The 21,126-nt window shown below is 37.2% G+C and overlaps 1 protein-coding gene across 9 annotated transcripts in view; it reads right to left on the bottom strand.

Annotated features, from left to right (window-relative positions):
* STXBP5 (syntaxin binding protein 5) overlaps nt 1-21,126 on the bottom strand; it is a 134,015-nt gene that overhangs the window by 67,824 nt on the left and 45,065 nt on the right. For all 9 annotated transcript variants that reach the window (XM_070733681.1, XM_070733682.1, XM_070733684.1 and 6 more), the window contains exons 5-7: nt 11,449-11,583; nt 9,236-9,299; nt 7,284-7,367 (exon numbers count right to left, since the gene is read on the bottom strand). In XM_070733681.1, coding sequence (XP_070589782.1) covers nt 7,284-7,367; nt 9,236-9,299; nt 11,449-11,583 — 283 coding nt within the window. The remainder of the gene's footprint in view (nt 1-7,283; nt 7,368-9,235; nt 9,300-11,448; nt 11,584-21,126) is intronic.

Genomic DNA, 21,126 nt, shown 5'->3' with positions numbered 1-21,126 from the left:
CTAATTGCCAGTTTAGTTGGAGCCCAATTTTAAAAGTTGGTTTTTAAAAGATTAAATTATTTGCTTTGAAGTGTCAAAGTGGGGTGTCAAAGTTGTGGCATCACATTATTGTCATGTGATGCATCACATCCCCCCCCCCCAGTTGCTAAAACTGGTATGGACATGGCCAGCATGTGATGCATCTGGCCACAGGCCACGAATGTGACTGTTTTATGCTTTCTTCCCTGTCCTCATTTGAAACAAATCAGGGTCTTGCTCTTTTTCCTCCATGCGTACAGAATCTCTAGAGTTCTTTACTAATTGAAATTGACCAAATCCCATTCCTACAACCTTCAAGAAAACTCTCAAGATTCATACTGTTTTCTATTTCTTTTTCCTTATGTAACAGAATGGGTTTTGAATACTTAGGGCTAAAATGTCCATTTTAAAATTATTACCACCTTTAATGACATATTGCTATTAATTACTGGTAAAATGTCATCCTATGATCAACACTGGTAAGTTTATATCTTAAAATCCAACCTAAATATTTTAATTATAGTAGCCTTGCATGTGCCTAAGAAAAAGGTAATTATTTTTTCATAATATTGAAAATATTATGACATACAGTTAATTATAAACATTACAATTTTTATTTCAGAAAGAATCATAAATGTGGTGTGTTCCCTTTCTTCCTCATATTTTCCTCATGAACCTTTTGTATGTTCCTGATAATAGGAAAGGTTGTCACCTACAGCCAACTGAGGTCTTCCCTATCTAGATGACACATAAATTTAAGTGCCCTTACAAAGAACCTTCCAAATATAACAGAGCAAGGGCAGAAAATCTTATATGTAATGGCTTATAGTTTTGAAAGTAGACTTGCATATCACTGAAAAAAATATTTTTATAAGATTATCAAACTGACATATTTTTAACAAACTTTTACGACCTCCCTAGCCTTTATCACCCACAATATATCTGCTATACATATTACATAATGAATTACAGAACAGAATTTATGTTATTACTGCATTAATTAAATACTGTGTCCAGCAAATGTCTGCCTACCTAATTTAACTTACCTGAAATTTAAAACAAAACATTAAGAAAAAGAGCTAGACAATGTAATTATATGCATGCAAAATTCACTCTGAAATTAAAATAAGCTAATGAGATAGAAAAATAAAAGTCAAAATGAAAGAATACTAATTAAACTAATACAACTAAAGAGAGTTTTGTAGAATCCATCATTCACTAATTCCCATATGCAGAATGCCAAATTTGGATCTAATCAGATTTTTAAATTATAGATATCACACACGCAAACACAATCACAAATTAAAAGAATTAACATATTTTTGGAATATAAGACGCATTGGAGTATAAGATGCATCTTAGTTTTTGGGAAGGAAAACAGGGAGAAAATCTGCCTAAGTATTCATCTGGCTAGCATACTTAGTCTGGTCAGCTTCAGCACATTATTTTATCCAGTGGTTAGGGTTTAAAAAAATCTTATTTGGAACAAGCTGTAATGAAAAAAAGCTTACAAAGACTTAGGGCTGGAAAAAAACATCTTCTGAGAGAGAAGCAATGAAAAAGCCTGCAAGCTGGGAAGATTGTTAGCACCTCATTAGGGCTAAAAAAAGCCCTTTAGATTGATTAGCAATGAAAAAAAGCCTGCAAGCCGCGAAGATAGCACCTTGTTAGGGCTGAAAAAAACCTTCAAAAATGTTATATTCAGAGTATAAGATGTGCTCAAATTTTCAGCCCCTTTTAGGGAAGAAAAAGGTGTGGCTTATACTAGGAAAAATATAGTATATAATTCCATATAATTCCTTTTTTTAAAAAAAGATTACAGCCTTGTTAATGTCTATATCCAATTCATGGGTCATTTGAGCATAAATGACGCTCAAAATGTTTTAGGCAACAATCTTATAGATACTTATATGAGAATATGAATGGTTTTTGCTTTAGGGAACATATATTCTATAAAGTTAGTCATTAAATTCTATTTTCTGGAATATGCCACAGCTGAAAAATATTTACCGCTTATTTGAAGTAAGTGATGTGAACACCTACTGTACTTACCTACAGCAGAAAAGCAAATGTTTAAAACTGGAAGACTATTATACAGACGAGAAACCATGGAGGAATTAAATTGCTATTGAACAGTTCAAGAATTCACTAAACCATTTCTAATAGGGTCATTCAGCCGGTTTGAAAACATCAAATGAGAGGCAGTTGGATGTTTTAGGAAAATTGTTTAATGGCTTTTGCCATTAAGAATATATTACTGATATTTAGTCTCAATCTCCTTTCAACTAACACACATTAATCTTGTCCTTCGTTCAGTTTCAATAGAGAACAATACACTCTTCTACATCTCTACACTACATCCTTCAACATCTTGAATCTCCAATGACCTACGCCAGGGTCCTCTTTGTGGACTTCAGTTCAGCATTCAATACCATTGTACCGGACATTCTCTTAACCAAACTAAATCAGCTAGCGGTACCTGAACACACTTGTAAGTGGATCACAAGCTTCCTAACAGACAGGAAGCAGCAGGTGAAGCTAGGAAAAATCACATCAGATATATGTACAATTAGCACAGGTGCCCCCCAAGGCTGTGTACTCTCACCACTTCTCTTCTCTCTATACACTAATGACTGCATCTCATACGATCCATCTGTTAAACTACTGAAGTTTGCAGATGATACAACAGTGATCGGACTCATTCGAGACAATGATGAATCTGCATACAGACGGGAAGTTGAACAACTATCCTTGTGGTGTGACCAGAACAATCTAGAACTGAACACACTCAAAACTGTAGAAATGGTGATAGACTTTAAGAGAAACCCTTCCACCCTTCCACCTCTCACAATACTAGACAACACAGTATCAACAGTAGAGACCTTCAAATTTCTAGGTTCTATCATATCTCAAGACCTAAAATGGTCACCTAACATCAAAAACATCATCAAAAAAGCACAACAAAGAATGTTCTTTCTGCGCCAGCTCAGGAAGCTCAAACTGCCCAAGGAGCTGCTGATTCAGTTCTACAGAGGAATCATTGAGTCTGTCATCTGCACCTCTATAACTGTCTGGTTTGGTGCTGCAACCCAACAGGACCGACACAGACTTCAGAGGATAATCAGAATTGCAGAAAAGACAATTGCTGCCAATCTGCCTTCCATTGAGGACCTGTATACTGCACGAGTCAAAAAGAGGGCGGGTAAAATATTTACTGACCCCTCGCATCCTGGACACAAATTGTTTCAACTCCTACCCTCAAAACGTCGCTACAGAGTACTGCACACCAAGACAACTAGACACAAGAACAGTTTTTCCCCGAACGCCATCACTCTACTAAACAAATAATTCCCTCAAAACTGTCAGACTTTCTACTAAATCTGCACTTCTATTCTACTAGTTTTTCTCATCATTCCTATCACCCATTTCCTCCCATGTTGACTGTATGACTGTAACTTGTTGCGTATATCCTAAGATTTTTATTAATATTGTTTCTTCATTGCTTATTTGACCCCTATGACAATCATTAAGTGTTGTATCACATGATTCTTGACAAATGTATATTTTATTTTATGTACGTTGAGAGCATATGCACCAAGACAAATTCCTTGTGTGTCCAATCACACTTGGCCAATAAAAATTCTATTCTATTCTATTCTATTCTGCGATATGATAGACTTTTGATATTTCTCTGCGTTCATATTTCCCCTTCATTTTATATTTGTAAGCAAAACAAATTACCGTATATACTCGAGTATAAGCCGACCCGAGTATAAGCCGAGCCACCAATTTTTGCCACAAAAACTGGGAAAACGTATTGACCCGAGTATAAGCCGAGGTTAGAAAATGCAGTGGCTACTGGTAACTTATAAAAATGGAAAACAATAAAATTACATTAATTGAGACATGTTTTAGAATATTTATTTTAAAGAAAACCAGTAAACTAGCTCTGTAAATTTAAAAGAGGGTAAACAAATTAACAATATTGACAATAAATTAAAAAGTAAAAAAAGTAGCTCGATCAGCAACAAAGCTAAAACCTAAGAGTTAAAATCCTTCAAAACTGGATTCCTTCTCATCATTAATTGGATTTACATTATTGTTCTGTTTTTATATATGCTGTGAGCCACCCTGAGTCCTTAGAGAGGGATGGCATACAAATCCAATTAAATAAATAAACAAACAAACAAACAAACAAACAAACAAACAAATAAATAAGTGTATCCAAAGAAGAGCTTCAGCATTAGCTGCTGTGAGGTTATCAGCATAGAAAACCAAATAGATAGATAGATAGATAGATAGATATAGATAGAAAGATAGATAGACAGACAGACAGACAGACAGACAGATAGAAAAATAGATAGATAGATAGATAGATAGAAATAGATACAGATAGATAGATAGATAGATAGAAAGAAAAATAGATAGATAGAAAAGATAGATAGAAAGATAGAAAAATAGATAGATAGATAGAAATAGATATAGATAGATAGATAGATAGACAGACAGACAGATAGATATAGATAGAAAGATAGATAGACAGACAGATAGAAAAATAGATAGATAGATAGATAGAAAAATAGATAGATAGAAAAATAGATAGATAGAAAGATCGACAGATAGAAAAAGAATTCCTGTCTAGCTCTGCCTCATAACACATTATTAGATCCTATCCAAGCAAGGACAGCAACTACCACAAAATACCATTTTTTAAACAGTTTAAATCCTTTCAAAGGAGGGGGATTCAGAGAGAGCAAGGAATAGTTACTGTAAACCTGTTGACAAATACACACAGGGAGTAAAAAAAAAAGCCTCTGGGTTTCAGCAAGAGGTAGCTGGCTTTTTTCACGGTGGGGGGGAGAGGGGGCATGCACACACACACACACACACACACACACACGACCTCACCGGCTTCCCATTGCTTTTTTCCCCTCTCGGTTGGAGCAAATGGCTGCCTCCTTTGCTTGAGCCAGGGACAGGAACTACGGTGTGCGAGAGGGGACAAAAGCTGGTGCCTCCTCGCTCTGGCTCAAGCAATGGCGCCCTCGTGTGGTGACTTTGTCAATGACCCGAGTATAAGCCGAGGTTGTGTTTTTCAGCCCATTTTTTGGGCTGAAAAACTCGGCTTATACTCGAGTATATACGGTACCATTCTTCAGGAGGTTTGATTTCCAGAGGCCTCATAATTCTGGTAAATATCCTGTGAACTCAATGGAGGGTCTCTGTATTATTTTAAAATATACCTTCCAAAATGGGATAAAATATAGTCAAATATATATATTTGATGCACTCAATGTGTCAAAACCTGTTGAATTCATTATTCAACATGTTCTGAAGCAGAAATCTTGTCCCAAAGCTAGTCTTTCTCCTGGTAGCTGATATCAAAAAAGAACTTGCTGATATTGGCTGCCTTGTGACTCGCTATTCCTTCTGGCCAAAATATTATTATTATTATTATTATTATTATTATTATTATTATTATTATTATTTATTAAATTTGTATGCTGCCCCTCTCCGCAGACTCGGGGCGGCTAGCAGGTCATGTAGTAAGTCAGGTGGTTTTCTCAGTACCCATGTTTTGGTATTCAGCACATCTTCAGGAACGAATTACCACTGTACTCCGAATGTGGTTTAATCAATAGAGCACACAGGTAATTACTGACTCTTGATCTATTTGCAATTCACCTTTATTAGTGCTACATCACAGATTGCTTACATGTACGCCCATTCTTCAGTTAGTGACCATTAGTAAATACTACAATAGTAAAATAAATCATTTCACGACCAATGCATACAATTATCACTAAACGTCATGCATCTGACAACAATGCATGCTAGAGGGAAAGTAACACTGGAGTCACTAGCTGAACAAGAGAACTTTATCTGAAGGAGATGGCAATGATCACTAATCTTTGCAACATGTCTCTCTCTATCTCTCTCGCTCTTTCTCTCTGTCAAGTGTTCACTTAGTGACCATTTTGCTTAACAGAACTTGGTCACTAAATGAGAAGTGGGTGTAGCTAGTACACCAATATTTCTAGATTCTTATCATATGCACTATTGCAAGTCAGGTTTTTAAGGATGTTGAATAGCATTGGAATGAGAATGAAAATTTCAAGGACTCCACTCAACATTCCCCGCAGAATAATTAAAACCACTCATGAGGATATTTTGGATGTAGTTGTTCAATCAGCTGCAAATATCCCAAATTATAGTACCATCTAGTCCACAATTTTCTATATTGTCCACAAGGCTATTAAGAATCTCCTGGTCAAATACTTTACTGAGATCAAGGCATACAACATCAACAGCTTTCCTTTGCTCTATTTAAGTTTGAGTTATTGAATTTCATGGCCGAATATGAGTATTTCTGCCACTTGATATTATGGGAGGATCTGTATATACAGTGCCCCAGCTACTCAAAATATTTCTCATATATTGTTCAACTTTCAATTATATGCCCCATTAGGCTTAAATACTTATCACCCTTGTTGAAAAGAACAGCCCACTGCAAGCCAAATCACAATCGTATTTCCTCTTGAACTCAAATGTGCACATTATATTCAGAACAGCTAAATGTACAGTATAACTAAGGCAGGGACCTATGAACCTGATATATTTAACAGATTTATGTTTCCTGTGAGGGAGATTCATCTATCCTTGTGTTACTATGCGGTTATTTTATCCTTGTATTGCCTCCTATCCATTTCATTCTGAAATTAGTTTTTATCCTTTCTTTAAAAGTTCCAATTTTTATCATTCCTCAGATTTTTTGCACCTTTCAAAGATTTCAGTCAGAAATATTAAGACAACTTCTATAAGTTTTAAGACATTCGTTTTCCATATTAATGCGCTCCACAAAATCCTACATACCAGGAAAAATAGGTCTGATAGTTCTGACCCTCCCATTTGGAGGGCAAACCTAAATTATGGGTTGGGGCTAGATTAGGTATCCCAATCACTTCATAATCCAAGTATACAGCGGTAGTTAAAACATACCATCTACTCTGTTCTCTATATATGAGATATAATTCTAGGTATTACAATACTTAAAGCCATTTTAGTAACCTTTAGATTTCTATGTCAATCAATAAATTGAATACTTTCCCGCTTTACTGAAATGACTGTATCTAGATATATTTTGCATAAATATAAATAACAATGATGACTAAACAGTTACTAACTAATTCTTCTCCAAAACTCAAGTACAGTTAACAAAATTACAGCATGATTCAAAATAAATACAAGATTTATATTTTTTTTACCTCATCATGTGTGTATCTGTATTCCGCCTTCTTGCATTTGAGATCCCATAATGCTACTGTTCCTGATTCAAAACCAATCAACAGCTGTAATAAATTACAAATTATATTAATGTCACTCTAGTACATAATATCAGTGCAAGTTTATGGTTCACAAAATTACCATATGATTAACTATTATAAGCACATCTGCATGTTAGATAAATTATTATTTCAATAAGTATTGTAGACAAATGATAACTGAGATATCACTTGTTTGGGGCATCCAATTGGATATTCTGATATATATAAATATTTCATAAAGGTAGTCCTTGACTTAAAACAATTCGCTTAGTCACTGTTCAAACTTACAACAGCATTGAAAAAAGTGACATATGACCATTTCCCCAATGATCATGTGATTCACATTCAAATGCTTGACAATTGATTCCCATTAATGATGGTTGCTGTGTCCCAGGACCATGTGATCACTTTTAGCAACCTTTTGACAAGCAGGTTTCTCAATGGAGAAATCAGATTTACTTAACAATCGGATTACTAATTTAACAACTGCAGCGATTCAGTTAACAAATACGACAAAAAAAATTGTAAAAGAGGGAAATCCCCTTAACAAATTGCTCATCCAGCAACATCAATTTTGGGCTTAATTGTGGTTGTAAGTCGAAGACTATCTGAATATGCTCATGATATTCTAGATCTAGGAAGTTTGAAAATTGTAGATGAACTTAAAAAAGAACAAGAAGTTTATCTATGCTGCTCTGAATGGTCACCTGTCTAATCATTCACATGTCCTTTCCATTATTGTAAACATGCTTATCTTGCTACATCTCAAAGTTATGTCTTTTCTGTGGTGGTACGAGTCCAGTGATGGTGAACTTTTTCCACCCAGCTCTTTCAGTTTCTGGCACTGCCGCATGCACAAAAGCCAGCTGATCATTGTATGTGCATGTGCGCCAGAAATCCAGAAGAGGAACGGGCGACACGGTGCTGGTTAAATTGTTCTGTTTGAGTTTGACTGTATTTGTGGTCTTGGCATTTAATACTTATTGTTATTGTGGCTTTAAACTTTGTATGTCACCAGAGTCACTTAGGGAGCTGGGTAACCTTATAGATTATTTGAATAAATAAAATATGCGTTATGCACTTTCACAGGTGTTATTTTTCTTAACTGCCGATATGCAGCATAAGTCCACCCCCCGCACACACACACTTCACTGAATCCTGAAAACTGCCATACCAACCACAGAAGTTTAAAAACTGTTCTGATAGATACCTGCAAAAAGCATAGGAAACTAAATAAAGTTACAAATAAGCAACCTATTCTTCCTCTTCATCATACTTGTACCTGGCAAACTTGCTAATCCAAGAAAGTGAATTATATGTCTGGAAAAAACAGAAAAATAGTGCAACCCATCCAAAGGAATCTTGCTCAACAGTAATTTATGCCTCAGGATTCTGTTAAAACAGACCATCATAAAGTAGTTTTAGGCCACCTTGGGGTCGGTTTCCTGGCCTAGTCTGTACCTTGGTGTTCAACAATCCCTTAATAGTTTATTGACTCAAGATGCTTTATCTGTCAAATATTAGTTTAACTAAATTAATTCCTACAACAAGAATTGAACCTGTAAGTAGTTAAATTCAATTTCAAAAATGGACCAATCCTCAATATGTAAAATGCAGCCACCATCCCGGTTAATTAAGATCCCCCAGCAGACAATATATAATTGGATTCAAATGTTGTGAAAAGCTTCCATGGCTGTATTCAGTGTATAAGACACACCGACATGTTCGCCCTCTTTTAGAGGGGGAAAGGTGTGTCTTATACTCAGAAAAATATGGTATATAAGGTGATTCCTGGGACATCCATTAAAGCAGTTGTCATACTTTAGGGCTAAAGCACAATCTTCTTCAATATAATTTAGGTTTGGTTTAATGTTTTTTTTTTTAAAGCATACCTTGCCTTCATCCATTGGATTGTCGCTAATATGGACAACAGGTCCTGGATGAGACTTGGATGACCTAAAAATTTAAACAATATTTTTAAGAAGCAAAAATACAGATGTATAGAATGTTACATCATTTATAGTGTAAACTCCAGTATCATTATTAAACCGACTGACTTTCCATTCATGAGCCCAAGTCAATGTGTTAATCACATTTTAAAGCCCTAAAGAAGGAACAGGCAACTTTTTCCATCCTGGAGTGGTCAGGGGCACTAATTCTTTCCACTCTGTTGGGAGACCATAGTGGATGTGGGAAGCATTGAAAATAAAGATATTTCATGTGGCCTAACTGCCATTCTGCTGCCGCTGCTATCCATTTGCTAGCTCCCAGCTTTATTCCATCATTTCACCTATAAGGCTATGCTTTGACAGATAGTAGTGGGTAGCCCAGGCTGGATCCTCTCATGCAATGATGCTACCACTTCCTCAGGCTGCTCCAGACAAGAGGAGAGCACCGCAACTATGCAAAGCCGGACCCAACTCAGCTTCTTCTCCTACATTCTGCAGTAGCTTATTTCTGATTGACCCTAAATGGGCTGGACAGGGCTGGGTGTGGCCGGGGGCCATAAAATACCTAGGTCTGCTCTAAGTAGTATTTTTTTTTAATCTGCCCAAGTGCTTTCAGCTATTATATTTTCACTTGGTTGAATATTTTAAGTCCTTTGATCTGTCAATCCTTATTTATTTTATTTTAATTTATTTATCTATTAAAGTTATTTGCTACTCATCTTGTATTGAAACAACTCTTATGTTGTTCATCTGAACTACAGATTTGCAATTTACGTTATACTGACTTCAGGTCCAGTGCCCTAGTAAAAGTGTGATTCTTACAAATAAATAAAATTCAAAAACTTAAATGAAAAGAAAGAAACATAAGAAAAAGAAATATATGAAAAAATAACTTCCCTCTTCATTATAAGTATAGAATGTTTTAGTAACTTATTACCTTCTCTCTTTTTCCCATATCTTATATCTTATCTATAAACAAATCCTTACAATCTTGTCATTCAATCCTGATCAGTAAAACTGTATTAAATGTTATCGCAGATTAACATATCTAACCTTCATAAAATAAACCAAATCATATTATTTCCTTTTAATAATTTTGATCTTTGGTCCCTTCAAATAATTAGTTATCAACATATAACCACAATTGGGAAAGAATCTTAGTTGTTAAGCAAAGCAGTCATTAAACTAGATTTCACACATTCAACACTCATTGTGGTTGTTAAGCAATTTCATGTTCATTAAGCAGACAGAATCTGAGGTAAGACGTGCAGAAGTACCTCAGATGGTGGAGAAAATCTCTGGGAGGTTCAGCACATGCCGCAAAGCCCATTGGCACATGAAAACCTTAACCAGCTGTAAGAATCACCAGTACATGGAAAAACCTGTTACAGATCTACTTGCTAGCTCTACATTCTGTTGTGATAATTGGCTCCACTTTTAAAAAAATATAGAAAAGAAAAGAAAATGAAAGCAAGGAAGAAATGATGAAGTGAAGATCAGTTCATCATTTCTTCCTCGTTTTCAATTTCTTTCTTTTCTATGCTTTCTATATTTTCTTTTTATTGTTTTCTTTTACAAGTTTGCATTAATTTTTAATTGTCATTTTTTTTAAATTTCCACTTAAAAGAACATAACCTTAAAAATTAAACACCCACTTATTCAATAAATGTAACTACGTTTTTCATTACTTACTAACATTTTTATTAGCAGATAGGTGAGCATGCTGGAAAATTGGACAGAAGCATTATGCCGAATATGGATCCCTACCTTATTCAAAATCCCACCTCTCCGTTTAGCCCACTTTCCTATTATGTATCTCATTCAATATTTATTCACCTTTTTTACAGGCAAAATGAAATGCTACTGGGACTACTAGAAGAGAACAGTTTATATTCATGAGTCTATAATAAATTATAAATGAGTAAAGGAATACAGGACAGTTTTATGCTTATATCCACTTAAAATAATATTGGAATGGTCATTATTTAGCAACAGTATTTTTTCAGAATAGATTTATTATTTTATGCAATGCCTATACCTACTGGACAGCAATAATCAAAGCATCAAAGACACAGTAAAAATTAAAAGTATAATTAATTTATTAAGAACAGGGTCCAAATGGACCATATCCATTTTTTCACCCATCTCATACTCACAGTTCAATGGCTTTATTCCACATGATGACGTAGCCTGAGAGAGTGAAAGACTCCACATTGACAATGTGTATATTTCCTCTTTCGGTACCCACATACAACCATTTACTCTGGAAAGGGATATGGCAAAATGTTATCCTGAAAGAGAATGTATTAAAAATAGTAAATTCTAAATACTAAAATCAGACAGTAGAATAAAATGAATGCATAGTTTGAAAATAAAATAAACGTAGACATACAAAATTATCAATGTTGATAATTGATAATTAAAATTAAAATTGATAATTAAAATTAAAATTGATAATTAAAATTAAAATTATTAACATGCAGTTAATTCAACATTTTCCAAGCTGCTTTTTAAAGCTAAGCACAAATTTTCAACTTCATCAACAATGTTATTTTCTAAATGTGCCTCTATTAAAAAATACAAACAAAATGTAACACCTTTTACTTCTTAACTAGTATACTTCTTCTTTGACATTAAATATGGAAAGATACCACAAATTTTCTATGATCAACAAAATGTAAGTATATTCCCAAAATATTTTGGAAAATCTAATACTGTATAACTTTTTCTTCAAATTTGTCACAAATGCCTGGGACCAATTGCTACATATCAAATCTGAAAATTTGGTTACTAAATTGTTCTCATTAAAATGAAATCCAATAGAAAAAAAATACAGGCAATCTACCAAAATATTTATTTCTACTATATTCAAACATAAAAATTGAAATAGCATTTCTTTCACAGAATATTTATTTCTGAGATTTGCATTTTTAACTCAATATTTTTAATCTATAAAATACATGGTTCAAAGTTAAGGAACCTAATATATCTTTCAGAATTTCTAATTTATTGTAACTCTGTTGTCTTGTTTTAGTAAATCATTTCAATAAGTAAAATAAATTATTTTAAATTAATTTTAATAATTTTTCTGTTAGCTTCTTCTAACCTTTTGGGAACACAGAAATCAAAAGACACAAACAGTATATGGAAAATGTAGCAATGACAAGAGATTTTTCATTAACTAAATATTGTAATGATAGATAAAAGTCAAGTACTATTTAGCAATTTAATTTAGGCTTTATTTTAGCTTCGTATTTATTGGCATGTCTGTGGCTAATAAAATAGTAAAACTGTAGCTCTACAATAGAGCTCTAATTAAAATAAACATTATGAAATTATTGAGTCTAAATGTGATCTGCATAATTACTTATGAAAATGTATTAACAGTAAAACAAGGTCACTTGAGAGGCAATTTGCAGATGCTTTCAAAGGATTTCCTTTGGTATTTGTAGGCCATATGTCTCCTCTGATAAAACTGTCAAGGCTACTTAAGAGAAATCTTTATCATGATTTGTAAAACTTAGCATAATGCATAACGATTTAACAAATAAACTTGTTGCCTAAAATGGCTTCATTGTGAAATCTCAAACATTAAAGGTCAAATAAAAATACATTAATGCATTATTAGGTTATCAAATATCTGTAAGTATTCAAATGTTACAAAACTGGTTACCTTTACCTCATGGTGGATGCAGTGACACTACCATGCTTGTAAATTACTTTTTGGACAGGAAATTCACATATGTTGCAAGCTTTCATCTTAGTCTATTTTTTCCCCAGATTTACATTGCTTTTTAATAATCATAATATTCAATTGTATATATTTTAAAAAACTGATCACAAATTAAAAGAATACTTCAAACAAAAGTATTGTTTATAAATTAAATGATCAGTAATCAAAGATACTTAAATCTTAAAATTCTGACTACAGGACACCTATTAAAAATATAAACAGAAAATGTATAGCAGTATATCAATTAAGTAAAGTAAACAGATAGGTCTTAAACTAGCAATGGAAGCTTGGTACCAAAAATGAGAAGATTCTACAGGTACGGTGTTTGGGAATAAAGTGGTACCTCTACTTACGAACTTAATTCGTTCCGTGACCAGATTCTTAAAGTAGAAAGGTTTGTAAGAAGAAGCAATTTTTCCCATAGGAATCAATGTAAAAGCAAATAATGCTTGCGATTGGGGAAACCACAGGGAGGGTGGAGGCCCTGTTTCCTCCCAGGAGATTTTGAGAGAGATCCCACAGAGGCTTCTCTCCGCCCTTTCCAGCCCTGTTTCCTCCCAAGAGATTCCTACAGAAGCCTCACAGAAGCTTCTCCCTGCCTTTTCCAGTTACAGTTTCAGAGGCTCGGGTTTGTAAGTGGAAAATGGTTCTTGAGAAGAGGCAAAAAAAATCTTGAACACCCGGTTCTTATCTAGAAGAGGTGTTTGTAGGTAGAGGTACCACTGTACACTCCTTCAGGTAAATGTGTAATGAACAGGCAGCAGTCCTGGCAAACTCAAGCTGGCATCTTTGCCACATCATTGTTGATAGGAAGTAAGCATACCATTTGATATCCAGATCCTAGCTATATATACATTCATATACTATGGCAGATTTCTTCAACTTGAATCAGAAGTAGATTTATAACCAGTCCAATTTCAGGATAGATGAAATAGTTTACTAAAATTTGCCTATTGTGTAACCTAGCTCCAGGAGTTGAAACGCCAGAAGAGACGTCTAGAGAAGCGATGGAGGAAGAGTAAGTCCGAATCCGATCGAACACTTGTAAGAGCTCATATTAAGACTTACAAAGTGGCGCTCAAGGCGGCAAGATGCGCGTATCATGCTGCCTTGATTGCATCAGCGGAATCTCGCCTGGCCGCTCTGTTTAGGGTGACCTGCTCCCTAAACAGAGCCCTTGCAGACTAGTGTGGAGGATTTTAACACATTTTTCGCTGATAAAGTCGCTCGGATCCGGGCGGACCTTGACTCTGATTGGATAACAGAGTTGACTGACAACGAGTCAATCAAGGTGACTGGGGCTTGTACTTGTCCATCTGTCTGGGAAGAGTTTGATCTTGTGACAACTGATGAAGTGGACAAGGAGCTGTGAGTTCCGCCACCTGTTTACTGGATCCGTGTCCCTCCTGGCTGGTCTCAGCCAGCAGGAAGGTGACACGGAGCTGGGTCCAGGAGATTGTCAATGCTTCTTTGAGGAGGGGGTCCTTCCCGGCTCCCTACAAGGAGGCACTTGTGTGTCCCCTCCTCAAGAAGTCTTCCCTGGACCCAGTCGTGCTTAATAACTACCGTCTAGTCTCCAAACTTCCCTTTATGGGGAAGGTTGTTGAGAAGATGGTGGCGCTCCAGCTCCAACGGTCCTTGGAAGAAGCCAATTATCTAGGCCCTCAGCAGTCAGGATTCAGGCCCGGATACATCATAGCAACTGCTTTGGTCGCATTGATGGATGATCTCTGGCAGGCCCGGGACAGGGGTTTATCCTCTGTCCTGGTGCTCCTTGACCTCTCAGCGGCTTTCGATGCCATCGACCATGGTATCCTTCTGCGCCGGCTGGAGGGGTTGGGAGTGGGAGGCACTGTTCTGCAGTGGTTCTCCTCCTACCTCTCCAGTCGGTTGCAGTTGGTGTTAGTGGGGGGATAGAGGTCGACTTCTAGTTACTCCCTTGTGGGGTACCTCAGGGGTCAGTCCTCTCCCCCCTACTATTTAAAATCTACATGAAACCGCTGGGCGAGATCATCCAAGGGCATGGGGTGAGGTATCATCAGTACGCTGATGATACCCAGCTTTACATCTCCACCCCATGTCCAGTCAACAAAGCAGTGGAAGTGATGTGCTGGAGCCTGGAGGCTGTTGGGGTCTGGATGGGTATCAACAGAATCAAACTCAACCCTGACGGAGTGGCTGTGGGTTTTGCCTCCCAAGGACAATTCCATCTGTCCGTCCATTACCCTGGGGGGGAATTATTGACCCCCTCAGAGAGGGTTCGCAACTTGGGCGTCCTCCTTGATCCACAGCTAACATTAGAAAACCATCTCTCAGTTGTGGCGAGGGGGGCATTTGCCCAGGTTCACCTGGTGCACCAGTTGTGGCCCTATTTGGACCGGGAGTCACTACTCACAGTCACTCATGCCCTCATCACCTCGAGACTCGACTACTGTAATGCTCTCTACATAGGGCTACCTCTGAAGAGTGTTTGGAAACTTCAGATCATGCAAAATGCAGCTGCGAGAGCAATCATGGGCTTCCCTAGGTATGCCCATGTCACACCAACACTCCGCAGTCTGCATTGGTTGCCGATCAGCTTCCTGTCACAATTCAAAGTGTTGGTTATCATCTATAAAGCCCTTCATGGCATTGGACCAGAATACCTCTGAGACCGCCTTATGCCGCACGAATACCAGCGACTGGTTAGGTCCCACAAAGTTGGCCTTCTCCGGGTCCCGTCGACTAAACAATGTCATCTGGCGGGACCCAGGGAAAGAGCCTTCTCTGTGGCGGCTCTGACCCTCTGGAACCAACTCCCCCCAGAGATTAGAATTGCCCCCACCCTCCTTGTCTTTCGTAAACTCCTTAAAACCCATCTCTGCCACCAGGCATGGGGGAATTGAGACATTCTCCCCCGGGCCTACACAGTTTATGTATGGTATGTTTGTATGTATGTTTTTGCTTTTTAATGGTTTTTTTTTAACTGACTTTTTAATTATTAGATTTGTCTTACATTGTTTTATTATTGCTGTGAGCCACCCCGAGTCTGCGGCGAGGGGCGGCATACAAATCTAATAAATAATAATAATAATTATTATTATTTTGTACTAGTTTTAGTTTATAAGACAAAATCCATTATTTAAAAATGCCAATCCGAATATACTAATTCAGAAGACATGCCATAATGACAGAATGGCTGGAACACTCAGCAACCAAGCAGCCGGTGCCTCCCTGTGGGGAAGAACAATTAGGAAATAGTGAGCTGTGAGTAGCAGTGAGGAAAGAGCAATATGCATGCCCAGGAAGGCAACTGAACTTTCCCAGGCAAGAAGGTGGGGGGTTCCTAATTGGGCTACCAGGCAGAAACCTAGACCAGGCTTAGGCCAGTAACTGGAGTGGTGCAGCTGGACCAGGCTTGAGCAGGCAATGGTCGTGTTTTAACAGGCCCAAAAAAGTGGCTGGATCTTATTTATTATTTATTTATTTTATTTGTCAAACATGTATAGGATAGTAGTTTGTATAAACGTAAGTAAAATAATGATAAAAGAGGACAATAGAACAGTAGGATAGGGACAGTAGGAACAATGGTGCACTTATGCATGCCCCTTATAGACCTCTTAGAAATGGGGAGAGGTCAACTGTAGACAATCTAAGGTTAAAGTTTTTGGGATTTGGGGAAGAAACTACAGAGTCAGGGAGTGCATTCCAGATATTGATCGCTCTATTGCTGAAGTCATATTTTCTGCAGTCGAGTTTGGAGTAGATTACATTTAGTTTAAATCTATTACATGCTCGGGTATTGTTGTGGTTGAAGATGAAGTAGTCATGAACAGGAAGGACATTTTGGTGTATGGTTTTATGAACTACAGTTAGATCAGATTGAAGGCAACGTAGTTGTAAATTTTCTAATTGTAGTATTTCACGTCTGGTGGAATAAGGTATTTTGTTGTGAGTGGTGGAGTGAAGGACTCTTCTTGTGAGTCCTGATTGTATTAATGTCTGATATGCAATGGGATATTCAAAGGAGGACAGGGCAAAAGGCCAGCAGCTAGCACCCAACAATAGCAGCAATATGGATGGTAGCAGCAGCAACTCTAGAGCAGTGGGCCTATGGCCTGCAGTGAGGTTGCCAACTTGCAGTCATAACAAACAAAAGCAAACAGTGGGTGGAATCACAAGGCCAGCTAGAGCAATAGTCTGGACATCTGAGGCTGATGGCTGAGGCCCTATGAGAACTGATTATATGGGAACCCTACACGAGAGCAATTCAACCTGGGGGGACCACTGGTGTGGTGACCTTCCTTCCTTAGACTGAGACCCCAGGGGAAAGAACTGAATCTGGGTGTTTATGTGTGAATGAATCTGTAGATAATTGGGAAGTAAATTCTCCAGGCAGATGTCTTGGGAAACTTCCATTTGTTGTCCTTGGAAACAGTTTGGGAATGTATTGCCACCATGGTGGCTATGGGCCTATTTCAGGTCATTTATGTCTCAGCTTCAAACAGTCCTTTTATACATCAGACATGACTTCTGTCTTGCTCGTTCCAACTCCTTCTTTGAAGCTGGTCCCAACTGGTGCTGATAGGAAGTCAAAGATCTTTGCCCCTACTTCCTGGACTGCCACAGGGCTCACAGCTCTGTTTTCTCCTTTTTAACATCTACCTGAAGCCTTTGGGTAAGATCATCTGTCACCATGGGATGACAGTGGGATTGTCAGTATGTGGATGATATCCAATAGTGCATCCCCATCCCTGTGACATTATGGATGCTCTTGTGAAGTGGTATTTGAAGATTGTAGGAGTATGGATGCAGAACAACAGGTTTTAAGTGAACACAGGTAAGATGGAATGGCTCTAGGTAGGGCCTCTTTTTTATTTGGGACTGGGTGGGGTTGGAATCTGTTATGCAATCTGGAACTTCTCCTGGGCTCACAGCTCCTGCTTGTATTATGTACCAGTCGTGCTGTGCCCTTCCTGGATCAAGAGTTTCTTCTTTCTGTCACTCATGCCCTAATCATTTCGAGGGTAGACTATGGCAAGGTGCTCTACATAGGGCTACCTGTCCCACCCAGTCAAGTAGGCAGAATATGCTATAGCCCTATTAATTAAAGAATTTTGACTGGCAGAATCTAGAAAGAGAAATTAAAATTCTGTTTAATTTTGTTTTTAACTATATCTCTTTTTATGTTTTTTATTTGTAAACGGTCCAGAATCCAAAAAATTAATAAAATAAATATATTCTTGGTTTAGAGCTCTTATTCAAATGATTTTAAGACCAATCCCAGCTATTTCCACTTAAAAGTACAATTAGGTAAATATAGAAACAGCAATAACAACGTTATGCTACATAGCCTAAACCGTTCAATTACAATTTAATCATTGGCACTAAAGATTTACTATATAAACATGTTTTAGACTCCAAACTGAAGGATCCTGCTCAGGGTCCTCACTGACTTCATAATTAAATGGTGATTTATAGCTTAATATTCTATGATCATATTCAAAATATTCTTAATCTATCACAATTGTGCCTTTATTTAAAAGCAAGCTCTACTGATTTTAATAACTTATGTCTACAAATGGCACAAAGTATTGTAGCCATAATTTATAAGGAGTGAAATGACAGTAAAGTTGAAATAACATTAGTAGCACCATTGGAAAAAAACAAGGAAAAAAGTGATTACCTAAGAGAATAGAGCTACAGTATGACTGAATGGAAAAGATAAATGCTGTTTACCATCCTGTTACATGATCAGACAGACACATAAACTTTACTTGTGATAACTTAAGTCTGGGAAACAGCTTAGAAGAAAACCAAGTTTTTCATGAGCACAATGTATTTCTTGGTAAGAGAAAATGAAACATATTAAGGAGCTGTTAAAAAGTGATTGGAGTCAAGGGAAATAAGAAAAACAAAAATGGCTAACAAATAAACCATATTTTTCTGAGTAGAAGAAACACTTTTTTCCCTCCTAAAAGAAGCTGAAAATTTGGGTGTGTCTTATACTCCGAATGTAGCCCCGCCCACCTGCCGACCCATGCCCTTCAGCCTATGCACGTCCTCTTCCTAGATGAAGAGACTGCCACTGACAATGGCTTGTGTGTTGGGGCTCCATGCATTATTTTTTCAGCCTCCAAATGCTTGATGTGCAGTGCCCAAAATGGCTACCCAGAACAGCTGCTGCCTTCTCTTGCCTCTTCTGTGCTTTGCCTGCTTTAATCAATGAGGCTTCCTCCGATGATCAGCTGTGCTTTTGAAGCTGTTTTTCAGCCCTGACACAAGCTAAGTCATCTTCTGTACTTTGCTTGCTTTTCTAATTGCTGCTCCTTCCAATGATCAGCGGTGCTTTAGAAGCACAGCCCCAACCTCAAAACCAGTGAGCAAGGTAATGGGCTGAAGCTGACTCCCCACCAGCCCCAACTTCAAAAACAGCGAGTGAACTAATGTGTTGAAGCTGACCAGATCAAATTATGCCTACAGATGAATACCTGGTAGGCAGAATCCCCCCCCCCCATTTTCCTCCTCCAGAACTAAGGAGTGTCTTATACTCTGGTGCATCTTATAATTTGAAAAATACGGTAGATTTAAATACACCAGACAGGAAGTTAATGTGACAAGGGTTCTGCCTATCATGCACCAATATTCAGAGACAAGATGATAATAATGGTTGTACTCAGTAGTGGGTTCCTACTGGAACAGTAAAGGACACCACACCAGTAGCAAAAGTTGAGCTGTGTGTGCAGCTTCAGGTGTCTGCTTCAGGTGTCTTGCGTACGTGTGCGTACCAGCATGTTTTTGCTTCTACATATGTGCAGGAAGCATAATCTCACGAGGGGACGTGCACATGCAGAAGATTTCAGCAAGTTTTTGCTTCTGCACATGCATAAAAGCAAGAAAAATTGGCAAAATTGTGCGTGCGTGCGAGATTCTCACAAGATTTTGCTTCTTGCGAGATTCTAACAAGATTTTGCTTCTTGTGCATGTCCAGAAGCAAAAACACACTGGGATGTGTACACACCTGCAAGGCACCCAAAGCTGCATGCGCAGCACACCGGCAGCAACAGTAGGAGCAATCTGCCCCTGGTTGTACTAGAATTAGAGATTACTAAACTGTACTTGATTAACCCTATAGAGAATTTAATAGCTGCTATATACCTAGCAATAGCTAATTTAAGATAAAAACATATAATGTAACAGCAGCAAAAACAAAAATATGGCAGCATGGAATATAGTTAACAATTGATATCATAGAAAAATTAGCCATAAAACAGTTCACTATATTCCTCAGAAGACAAAAGATGAGGGAAACGGAAAATCAGTTTTCTACGGTTTGACTAAATATTCCTTGCATAGTTAATATTCTCTGAGAAACGTGTTGTTTTATTCTGGAAATGTTACAAATAAAAGGAGAACAGCTAAATTAATGCACAAGAAAATCTTTGTGTGTTCTAATCATAATATTCAAGACATTGGTATTAAGGAACAAGCTAAGATTATGCAACATTGGATTTGGTTATCTGTAAGCCAGGATCCCTAATCACAATAGATACTGTCTTACTAGCAGGCAACCAATTACAGCAACTATTCCTTATTCTAATAGTGTAATTCTAACAGTCCAATCACAAAAATACTTTTTGCTTAGATAAGCCTGTAGTCTACCAACAACCTCACTGATACTAAGTAAGCAGTTGCCCTAATCCCTTGATTATCCTAACTGTAGAATTGTAGAATGATCACCAGCATCAGAGGAAGAATGTATGCCCAGTATATATCTGTACTGTATATCACAATAGCCCCAAATCTGGTAATTCTTAGTTCAACATTAGTTGGACACGGCTGCATCAAAGCTAAGGTTTTTATTTCCATATTGAAGCAATTGCTTTCAGTCTGTTGATTTACTAAAATAAAGCAGCAGCAAGAAAAGCAATCAGAACCAGAACAGGAAAAGCTTAGAAAACTACCGGTATTTACTGGGGTCACCAAATAAGCATTAACTACTTAACATTCTTATGTGGACTAAGGTGTGGAAGGTCAAAACAGAGAGTAAATAGCTAATAACTCTTCTAATAGTCTAAGATTGAAGAATGAACAAATTAATTAGCATGAAAAGAAAGGAAAT

This window comes from Erythrolamprus reginae, chromosome 1 (genome assembly GCF_031021105.1).
Source record: "Erythrolamprus reginae isolate rEryReg1 chromosome 1, rEryReg1.hap1, whole genome shotgun sequence".
Classification (NCBI taxonomy): domain Eukaryota; kingdom Metazoa; phylum Chordata; class Lepidosauria; order Squamata; family Dipsadidae; genus Erythrolamprus; species Erythrolamprus reginae.
Note: the sequence above shows the minus strand (reverse complement) of the source record. Positions and strands in the feature narration are given on the sequence as shown.